This window comes from Lipotes vexillifer, unplaced genomic scaffold (assembly GCF_000442215.2).
Source record: "Lipotes vexillifer unplaced genomic scaffold, Lipotes_vexillifer_v1.1 scaffold584, whole genome shotgun sequence".
Taxonomy (NCBI): Eukaryota; Metazoa; Chordata; class Mammalia; order Artiodactyla; family Lipotidae; genus Lipotes; species Lipotes vexillifer.
In genome coordinates this window covers 246,688-257,166 of record NW_006783036.1, presented here as the reverse complement: position 1 = coordinate 257,166, position 10,479 = coordinate 246,688, and the positions used below count along the sequence as shown (strand labels likewise).

The window sequence follows — 10,479 nt, the reverse complement described above, 5'->3', positions numbered from 1 at the left end:
CCCGCTTCCCCTGCATCGGCAGGCGGACTCTCAACCACTGCGCCACCAGGGAAGCCCTAGATTCTCTTTTAATCACAATGTTTTGCATCTATCTCCTGTGTCTTAAACGATCCTAAGGCAGTTTCAAATCCAAACGCAAAGAAGACTTTTAAAATTCCCAAGACCTGTAAGATTAAAAACAATACTCCTGGGAATTTCATCTATTCCTGGGATAAAACCAGTCAAGCGTCTTTTTGTCACAGTGACTGCAGACCGCTAACGGGTATAGTACCCGATCGCGGTCACGCAACAGGAAAAACGCTGGCCGAAGCCCCACTTTCGGCCTGGTCTCCCTAGACCCGCCATGCCTGGCGGGAATGGGCAGGTGGACAGGAGGCTGGCCCTGCCCCATCCCTGCGGGTGTCCTGGGCTGTGATGTGCATCACGTGGGGTGGTGTCACGTGAGGGGTGTGTCGCGTGGGGCGTGGCCTGTAAGACGGAGGCCCTCGGCTTGTCAGCGGAAATCCAGGCGACAGAGGAACGGGGCTGGACGACCCCGAGGGCAGCAGACAGGGCGAGGGTCGGGCGGGTAGGCGGCCGGCAGAGGCCGAGGTGGGGCCGGAGCCGCACGGCTCTGTCAGAGCCCGACATTACGTCAGGCCTGCCCCGCATGACGCAGCAGGGCCCGAAACCCGGCCCGTGACGTGTCCAGTGCGTTCATGCGGCACTCTCCACTTGTGAGGGCGGGGCAGTCCTCCAAATTAAGAATTACAGAAAGTGAATCACCCGCGAACTTTTGGTGATTTAAACGGAGAATTATAACCAGTTTCGAGAGTTGTTTGGGGAGCAAAATTAACCTGGTGGCGCAGTGGTTGAGAGTCCGCCTGCCGATGCAGGGGAAGCGGGTTCGTGCCCCGGTCCGGGAAGATCCCACATGCCGCGGAGCAGCTGGGCCCGTGAGCCATGGCCGCTGAGCCTGCGCGTCCGGAGCCTGTGCTCCGCAACGGGAGAGGCCACTACAGTGAGAGGCCCGCGTACCGCAACAAAAAAAAAACAAAAAAAAAACAGCCGAGACGCCCTTCCCTTCCGCACCTCCTCGTACGAGTCCCTCCCACATGTCGCCTCCGACCTATCACGAGCCACCCCTCACACGAGTCCCGCCCCCGATGTCGCCCCCAGCCCATCCTGCGGCGCGTGCGCACCACACCACCTTCCCGCTTCCCCGCCCCCGGGGCGCCCACTCCGACCCTTGACCTCTCCCGGACTTTCCCGCGTCTCCGAGTCCCGCCTTCCGGTGCGCGAGCCCCGCCCCCGCCCCGGGCCTATCCCGCGTCGCGCCGTGCAGCAGCCCCGCCCCTCTCCACCCTCTTCCCGGACCTATCCCGCGCCGCGCCGCGCCGCGCACCAGCCCCTCCCCGCCCCGCGCAGGGGTTGGCGCACGGCTGTGACGTCACGGGCAGGCGAGTCGCGGCCGCAAAGCTGCGCCGCTGCGGGCCGCGGCCATGCCCAAGCGGGGCTGCCCCTTCGCGGACGCGGCCCCGCTGCAGCTCAAGGTGCGTGTGACCCGGAGGGAGCTGAGTCGCGGCGTGTGCGCCGAGCGCCTCACGCGGGAGATCTTCGGTGAGTGAGGGGAAGCGGGGTCGGGCAGGCGGTCTCCGCAGGCCGCGCCCCCTGGAGCCGGGGGCCGGGGCCAGCCGCCCGGCCGGGTTTGGGAGCAGCAATTTGGGCGCTGTGAATGCGCCCGTGTCCACGACCTGTCCCCGCCCTCCACCTTCCCGAAACAGGCGGCCTCTGCGTGGGGCCGAGACGGGGCACTGTCCTTTGGGAATGCTGGACTCGCGCAGGAGCCAGCCCTGGTCTGACCAGCCCAGCGAGAGGCCGGGGAGTGGGATGTCCCGGTGGAATAAGCCGGTAGAAGCACCCGTTCTGACCCGAGAGGCGTTTGTGGAGCGCGCCTTCCTTGCCAGGCGCTGCGGCTGCGGGAGACCCTGCCTTGCTGTCTACTGGGGGGCCAGCCAGAGAAGGACTCTCCAGAGGTCATCAGGGCAGGCACGGGTTGCTGCAGGACCACCTGCAGGCTGTCAGAGGTCTCGTGGAGGAACAGAGTCGAATGCGAATCCTTCAGGGTTAGGCAGGCAGAGAGGGAGAGGAAGGGAATTCCAGGCAGAGGGCACAGCCTATGCAAAAACCGGGAAGCCGGAGAGTGCTGTCCGGTTCATTGTGGCTGGAGTGTCCAGTTCCAGAGATGTCAGGACACTGACCTAGGAAGCCTTCTCTGGCTTCCTCGTGCAGGTTTTTGGGCGCATTGATATTATTGATCATCGCTTGGGGGGGGGGGGTTAATACCCTGGGGTAACTACAGAGTGGAATTTACCTTAACTAGTGGCTGGAGGCACGAGGTTTGTGCGTGTAGAACAGTCAGATGGTTACCTGGATGTCTGTGACTGAGGGGTGCTGCTGTGCACTAGGGATGTGGGGAAGCGCCTAGCCTGGGGAGACCCTGCTTCTCTTTGTCCTGCTGCTCCCCACCCCGCTGCCCCCATCAGCAGCTGCTGTGCCCTTTCTTTTCTTGCACATGCAGGGTTGCAAATGCAAATGCCTTTCGAGGCCGTGCAGGTGATAAAAATAAGTGAAGCTGTGAGTACTATGGCCAGACTGCAAGTGTTATCCTCTCAGGACCTTCGAAAAATGTAAACACTGCAGACAGAGAGAAGAATTAAAAATAACTGGGGGCTAAGTCAGTCTAGCTCTTGACCACGATGTTCTGGAGCATTTGCAGGGGGTTGTCCTTCGCAGGGCCCCGTCACAGAGGGAGTGCGAGGCTCCCTGGGCATCTAAGAAGGGCAGGACATAGGCCAGCGTGAACTCGTGTGTAATGAATTCCAAGCCTGAACCCTGGTCTCTTTATCTTGAACGGCCCCCAGTCCCTTGAAGACAAGTCTTAGCCTCACCATATGACCTCCCCCCAGTCCCACCCTATTATAAGTGGGGGTGGGGGGGGATTGGAGGAGGAGGAACTGGGTGTGATGGGGCTGTCATCAGCCACTCCATTTGAGTTACCCAACTGTGTGTTTCTGTCGGTTTCACTTAGCACCAACAGGTTGTAAGGTCTCCACCCTGGCTCTGTTGGGACAGGGCAGAACACCACAAACAAAGCATTTCTGGGGCTGGCGCCTGGCATTTGACCTTGTGAAAGCCCCCAGTGCCCTGATGGAAAGCCACTGCTCTGGTTGCTGAGAAACCACCTCAGCTCTGGGGTCAGGGGGTGTGGGGGGGTATCCAGGGCCCACAGAGGTCTGGAAAGTTCTGGGGTACCTTGTTTGGAGCTGGTTGCTGCCATGCCTTCTGCTAGCAGCTCCGTGGTAAGTGAAGGGGTGCGTGCTGGCCTGGGGTGTGGGCTCAGCTCTGAGTCTCTGGCTGTGCGTTAGTTAGCACTCCACAGCGCAGAGCTTCGTCTGCTGGATGAAGCCGGCTTGTGGGTGCTGGGGAGGAGACGAACAGCAAGGAGGTGAGGCCACACGTGCGGAAAGTGAGCAGAGTGATAGCACAGGGAGCCCAGGTGGGGCTGCAGGGTCCAGAACCTTCCTGGAGGAGGTGGCCGCTGAGCGCAGGCAGGAGGTCAGGGTGGGACCCAGCTCGCCAGGGAGCAGCGTGCCCTGGGGTGGCTGGGTAACCAGAGGCCCGGCCACGCGCAGCTCGAGGGACAAGGTGGCCATGCAGGTGCCTCCGTGCTGCAGCGGTATAAGCAGGGAAATGGTTGCCTCCGCAGAGAAGACCACGCAGCTCCTCTTCCGCGGGGCCCAGGCCTGCATGGACCCCGCGTGGGAGGAAGCCTGCGCCATCGTCGACACTCCGGAGTCCCCGAAGCCTGGCCCCACAGAAGCCCCTCGGGCCGCGCGCGGGCAGATGCTGATCGGGCCTGACGGCCGACTGACCAGGAGTCGAGCCCAGGCCTCCGAAGCTGGTGAGTGAGGCCCACGGCAGGCGCTTCCCAGCTGTGTGCTAAGGATGGGATGTGGCAGGGGCTTTTCCTACCTGGGCTGGAGGGGGCCGGGCCTGAGTCTGACAATATGAACAGGGCGAGGGCCTGCACGCTCCTGACATTAGGAGGCTCTGCTGTCACCAACATCCACGTCTGGTAGCTGCAAACAGCTTCTAACTGTTGGATCGGAAAGGAACAGAGACCCCTCTGGGTGACCCTTCTGGGTGTCCTGCCTGCTTTCCACCTGAAGCTCTCCCACGGAGTCCCACCTGGCTGGGTGGGAAAAGCCTGTTCGGGTCCCTGTGCAGTGTGGTGTGCGTCTCAGACTGTCACCTGTGTCGCTGGTTAAAAACTCTCCTGCCCCCGGGTCTGGGTGGTGCAAAGGGACCCCTGTGTTAACCCGTGATGCAGCGACCACGCTTTGAGACGCAGCTGTGAGACACACAAGGGATGAAGGCCTAGTGACTTCTGATGCAGGCGGTCAGGAGAAGGGCTGACCCTTAGGTACCGACATTTGGGTGATGGGAATTGTAGGTGGGAGTCACGGAAGCCAGCTGGGATCTCTCCCTGGTGAACGGGTCTGGGTGCTGTGCTTACGCACAGGTTGTCGTCTTAGGACGTACTGGTCAGTTAGGCGCAGGAGGGAGGGTGGCCCCCTGCCCTAGCGCTCCAGGTCCCCTTTGGGCTGATGGGTGTTTCTTCCCCACAGACCCAGCCATGGCGGCATCGGGAGCCTGCTCGTCGTGCGTGCGGGCTGTGGACGGGAAGGCGGCGTGCGGCCAGTGCGAGCGGGCCCTGTGTGGGCGCTGTGTGCGCACCTGCTGCGGCTGTGGGGCAGTGGCCTGCGCCCTGTGTGCCCTCGTGGAGTGAGTGCGGGCCCTGTAGGGGAGTGGGGGCGGCAGGCCCATCCCGCATTGCCCGGCGGGACGATGTGATGCCAGTAAATGCTTTGCTCAGCTTGAGTTTTTCCAAGACCTCGAGATCCTTTCTGGAGGAAGTCCAGACCTTGTAGGTCAGCCCTGCGCTGTCTGTGGTCTGTCCCAGACCATTTGTGCTCTAGTCCTTTGAGCCCTGGCATCAGGAAGCCTCACGTGGCCTTCCTATGTAGCGCGCTCATTAGCGGAGGACACCTGACAGGTGAGGGCAGGAAAGAAGCGTTTGTCTGTGACTTGGGTGAGCGTGTCTGCCATAGCCGGTGGACCCCGTCCCTGCCCAGGAGGTTTCGGGCGCTGTCCTCGTCCCAGCGGCCACTCCCGGCTGACGGGTGGGGATGGGCAGTGCCCCGTAAGAAAAGTTCTGCAGATCTCAAACCAGTTTAGTCCCAATGGCCATTAAAACCAACTCACCCCCCAACCACCAAAACAAACAAACAAAAAATAACCCAACCCCAACCGTGGAAAGTTAAAAACACGCCTCCCGAGAGGTGGGTTGCTCCACGGTTGGGACGCTCTGGACAGAAGGAGGCCAGGCATGGGCCTCCTGTGCTGGCCAGTTCAGGGGTCAGGTGCTGGGCGAGTCGTGAGTGTGGAATACTCTTTCTATTGATTTTGCCAACTCAGTTTTTCTTTTCTTCCTATTTATGTGTAAACTGAGACGGGCAGGGCCTTGCCAGTGGCTTTTCCCTGGAGGGGGAGCTGAGCACAGCACAAGGGCCAGCTGAGGGGGCCAGGTGGGCACCCCGCCTGCTGGCAGCTGCTTCCCTCCCCGGGGCCGTCCTCATCCTCAGGGACTCCCGTGGCAACCTCCCCCGTCCCTGCTCTCTGCTGCCTGGTTCCCAAGCACCCGCAGAGCCCGCCACGCACCTGCCTGTTTCTCGGGCCCCGGTGGGCGGGGCTCTCTGACCCGGGTGAGAAACAGACGACACGTTTGGGGTCCCCTCTGGAGGCCACGCCTCAGGCCTCCGAGCTTCAGCACCGCCCTGGAAGCGGGCATCCTGCCCGCACCTGGTGGCTGCCTCGTCTCCAGGGTCAGGCTCGGCCGCGGGTGGGGCATCGCTGCCAGGAGCTGGAGCCAGGCTCCTAGCCCTGGACGTGGACCCTTTGCCGCTGCACCTCAGGCGTGCTGCCGTCTCCTGTAAGCATGTCTCCCGACGCGTGTCCCCTGCCATTCGCTGAGTTGCCATGTCCCTATCCTACCTGAGCTGCTGCCCCTGTGAGCCATCCGGGGCCAGTCAAGCCTGCTGCACACCTGGCCGCCGTGAGACCTGGGCTGAGCCCTGGGGGCTCCTTAGCTCTCAGTCTGTGAGGGCAGCTCCAGCAAGCACTCCAGACGTTTACCCTCGTGCTCCAGAGGCAGATACCTGTCGGGGGAGCTGCTCCTGGAGCCCCGCACTCTGCGCGTTCCGTGCTCCGGCCGCCCCCCGGGCCCTCGAGCCGCCCCCCCGCCGCAGGTGCCCTTCTCCAAGGACCTGGCCCTGTGGGCCCGGCTCCCTGCAGCAGTGGGGCCTCTTCTTAACTGGTTCTGTCTGGGCCAACGACCCCGCCTCCAGATAAAGTCGAGGGGCCAGGTGGGGTCGGCAGCTCCCGTGGAACTCAGCCCTAATGCCAGCTCCTCTCCCCCAACCTCGCGGTGTCGCAGCTGCAGTGACCTCCACGAGAAAGTGCTGTGCGCCAGCTGCGCCGTGTTCGAGGCCTGAGGCCAGGAGAGGACAGCAGCCCTGCCTGGACGACCTCGCCGCTGTCCACGCTGAGGGACTGGGGGGAGGGGCGGGAGGGGACAGCCTTTCTATTTTGTATTTTGTTCTTCTGACCACAGAGGAGAATAAACCCTTTATATTCGGACAAGAGGACTCACTCGTCAGCGCCCCTGGGGCCCGTGGTCTGCCCGGCTCCCACCTGGCAGTGCCCTGAGCTCCATGCCAAGTGCTGCCAGTCGCCCCGTTGACAGGTGGGGACACTGCAGTCCAGAGCGTGTGAGCCCAGGTGGGGCTCCAGTGCCCCTCGGGGGTAGGGCCGCGTCCCAGGCTGTCCCTGAAGTGCCGCTGTAATACGCCGCTGTCTGGGTGGCTGGGCCCTGGGTGACCTGCCTGTCAGTTCCGTCTGGGTGGTGCAGCCCGTGTGGCCTGAGGGAGGGGAGGGGACGAGAGGGGGCAGGGAGGGGCGCAGCCCTGCGCGGGGGGCCTCCTCACCTGGGTCTCGGGCCGGTTCCCACGCGCGGGTCCGTGCAGCGCCGTGGGCGCAGGCCCTCCGGGTGAGCCCACGGGTAGCCAGTCCGCAGCCCCTCCAAGAAACCCTGGAGGAGAGGAGAGGTTCTTCGGGGGCAGCAGGGCACCCGCCTTGGGAGGGTCAAGTGACTGGCTCTTCACGGGGGCTGGCCAGGGTGGGGTTTGCCCCCAAGTGCAGAGCCTAGGACCCCTGAAGCAGGAGCGGGGGCGGGCCACAGGGAGGCTTGAGGTCTTGGGGGCGGCTGCAAGTAACCCCATGGGTCTTCCTGAGCTGAGAACATTCAGAGGCCTCTCCGGCTCGGCCGCGTGAGTGCAGCACGAGCCCTCGTCGTGGGGTCACCTCCTCTCACCTGGCTTCCTGCAGAGGCCCTGGGCCTCCGTCCCAGTGTCCACCTGCAGACCACGACCCCAGTGAGCACGTGAAGAGATGCTCAGCATCGCTCAGCATCAGGGAAACACAGCTCAGTAACACAGGAGATGCTGCCTCACACCCGGCAGGGGGCTGCCGTTCAACAGAAAACAAGTGCCGGCGGGGCCGTGCAGACCCGGGAGCCCTGTGCACTGCTGTGGGGATGTAAGGTGACGCAGCCTCTGTGGAACAGTATGGCTGTTCCTCAGAAACTTAAAGGTAGAGCTCACGTGACCTAGCAATCCCACTTCTGGCAAATACCCAGCAGGGATTCAAGCAGATGTCTGTACGCCTATGTTCATAGCAATAGCATTCACAAGAGTGAAAATGTGGAAACAAACCACGTGTCCGTGAAGGGATGAATGGATAAGCAAATCGTGGTCCATCCATACAATGGAATATGACTTGGCCTTAAAAAGGAAGGAGATCCTGACGCAGACTGCAGCACGGATGGCCCTTGAGGACGTCAGGCCGGGTGAAGCAGCCAGTCACGAAGGACAGGTCCTGTGTGACTCCACTCCCGTGAGGTCCTTGGAGCAGTGGGCTTCACAGAGACAGACAGTGGAAGGGTGGGGGCCGGGGGAGGGGGCAGTGAGTGTTGAACGGGAGCAGAGTTTTAGTTTGTGAAGATGAAAAGTTCTGGAGACGATGATGGTGCTGGTGCCACAGCCATGTGAATGCATTTAATGCCACTGAACTGGCCACTTAAAAATGGTTAAAGCGGTAAATTTTACATATATTTTACCAAGTAAGAATATTTAGAATGTTAAAAAGACAGTTGTTGAAAGCAAGACTAATAATGTGTGTTGGGGATTTTGAACGTGTGGAAACAAAAGTGACCACAGCACGGAGACGGCAAGTGGAGGTGTGTGTTCTGAGGACCGTGCGTGTGAAGGGCTGAATTTCACTCCAAGGCAGGCTGCTGAGTGAGTTATGGACTGACATCCGACAGGCCGTGGCTACAGTCGTTCCTTCGGGAGAGATTTGTTCTAAATTCCGCATAGGATCCTGGGTTGGATCCTGGAACAGGAAAGGAACATCAGTGAGAGAGTTGGTAAAATCCAAATAAGCCAATAAGAGAGAGAAAATGGGGGACTTCCCTGGTCGTCCAGGGGTGAAGAATCCGCCTTCCAACACAGGGGACGTGGGTTCGATCCCTGGTCAGGGAACTAAGATCCCACATGCTGAGGAGAAACTAAGCCTGCGCGCCACAACTCCGGCGCCCGTGCGCCTCAACAAGAGAGCCCACGTGCTGCAACCTACAGGGCCTGCGGGTACCTCTCTGGGCCCAAGGAATGTCTTGTCAGGGTCACGAGCCCCGGAGCCTGGAGAAGCAGGCTGCTTCTGCCAGCGCCAGGCCCCGTGGAAAGGTCCGGCCCTGTCCCGGCCACGCCTGCGGGGTTGAGTCCCCGTGAGAGAGGAGGAGCTGAGGCTCCGCCCACCCCTCTCTGGGCCGGCGCCGGCAGCCGGCTCCTCTCCGCACCCACCAGGTGGCGCCCACGGCACGTCCCGCTGGGCTGCTCGGGCGCCCCGGACCCACTCCCGGCTGTCCCAGGCTTGCGGTGTGACCACCGGCAGGCCGCTCTCTCGGTCCTCCTCGGGGCCCTGCAGGGTGGCTGGTCCTTCCTGGTGGTCGGGGTCTGCGGCGTTGCATGGACAGAGCTGGTAGGCAGGCGGCTGTGCAGTCTGGGTGGCTTCCTTGGGGCATGGGGCTGGGGCGAAGCCAGGTGGAGACAGGGACGGCCAGGGCATCCCCCCCCTCCGGTGAGTCCCGCCGGAGTGGGGTGGGGGGACATCGTCCCTCAAAGGTCATCCCTGGGGCCTCCGGGCAGGAAGGACAGGGCGCTCCCCTCAAGCGGACCGGCCACATGCCCCTTCACTTGCCACCCAGCAAAACAAGCCACAGAGTTGAAAAGCAATTTTTATTGAAGAATTTGGAGGGAAAGTCTCATAATAGTAAAAATACTAAAGTTGAGTATAAAAAAACGCCACGGTGCAGCGCAGCGTCCGGCCGGGAGACACGGAGGGTGCAGCGACGGCCCCTCCGAAGGGTGTCAGGTGGGGCCAGGGCGACAGCAGGAGAGTGAAGCTTCTATAAGGACAGGTGCTACCAGGGGAAGCCATCGGGTGAGACGGTCCCAATGGGGAAGGGGGCAGAGTGAGGGCCCTCTCCTGAGATTAGAAACCCCAGTATGCACGTGAACAGCATAATACACGGCAACAGATGTCACCTGGCTCTTCTATCTTGCCGGCGAACCCCGGCCCAGCCCCATTGCAGGGGCCACCCTCCTCCAGCCTCAGTGCTGGGGCTGCTGCGTGCCCCACCCCGAGCGAGAGGGGGCCGGGCCAGCGCACCACGGCAAGGTGGCCTCTGGGGCCCCCGGGCCGGGCCGAGGCGGGGGCAGCCAGGGACAGCCGGCGAGAGGGACGGAGGGGCCACGGGCAGGGCCCACCCAGGCCCGATTGCACTTGGCTGCAGAAGTCCTCAACGTTTTCCTACGTGAATCTAATCGTTCCGAAGGCCGCGGCCACGTCTGGAGAACTGGATGAATAAATTAAGAAAAACCGCAGGATGTCTTCCTCCCGACCTGGCTGGCCGAGAGGACACCGCCCCCAAGGCGGGCAGCCCTGCCCACAGCACGAGGCGTCTTCCCATCCGTGTTGGAGGACGGCAATGTTTCCACCCAAACGCATCCGGAAATAAGAAACGTTAAATACAGATCATCCGTGCGAGGCTTCCTCCCGGGTCTTCCAAGCCCTCGTCCGGAGCACGTGGCTGCCCACAGCGGCGTCCCAAGCACACCGGCTGGCCCCTCAGGCCGTGCCGCTGGCCGAGTAGGAGAACTGGGGGAAGTGAGGCCTCCGCTCGCTGTCCACGCCCTCCATGCTGTCGTCTGCGGGCGGGAGGGGCGGGTTAGCTCCCGGGACCGGGCAAGCGAGGCCCGC

General features: G+C 62.2%; 2 protein-coding genes across 3 annotated transcripts in view; one reads left to right on the top strand and one right to left on the bottom strand.

The window, feature by feature from the left end:
* Positions 1-1,437: 1,437 nt before the first annotated feature.
* Positions 1,438-4,831, top strand: SIVA1 (SIVA1 apoptosis inducing factor). Its single transcript, XM_007455582.1, has 3 exons — positions 1,438-1,599; positions 3,749-3,943; positions 4,671-4,831. The coding sequence occupies exons 1-3, from the start codon at positions 1,482-1,484 to the stop codon at positions 4,829-4,831; spliced, it is 474 nt and encodes a 157-aa protein (XP_007455644.1). The 5' UTR covers positions 1,438-1,481.
* Positions 4,832-10,179: 5,348 nt separating this feature from the next.
* Positions 10,180-10,479, bottom strand: part of AKT1 (AKT serine/threonine kinase 1) — a 21,801-nt gene continuing 21,501 nt past the window's right edge. Inside the window, exon 13 of one of the 2 annotated variants that reach the window (XM_007455580.1) lies at positions 10,180-10,427. In XM_007455580.1, coding sequence (XP_007455642.1) covers positions 10,348-10,427 — 80 coding nt within the window. In that variant the 3' untranslated portion in view covers positions 10,180-10,347. The remainder of the gene's footprint in view (positions 10,428-10,479) is intronic. The other variant, XM_007455581.1, reaches the window with a different exon arrangement.

Bases quoted from the DNA above. Each gene is read 5' to 3' on its own strand.
- SIVA1 (XM_007455582.1), top strand. From the start codon at position 1,482: ATGCCCAAGCGGGGCTGCCCCTTCGCGGACGCGGCCCCGCTGCAGCTC. The intron at 1,600-3,748 runs GTGAGTGAGGGG...TTGCCTCCGCAG, and splicing joins CCTCACGCGGGAGATCTTCG to AGAAGACCACGCAGCTCCTC. The intron at 3,944-4,670 runs GTGAGTGAGGCC...TCTTCCCCACAG, and splicing joins AGCCCAGGCCTCCGAAGCTG to ACCCAGCCATGGCGGCATCG.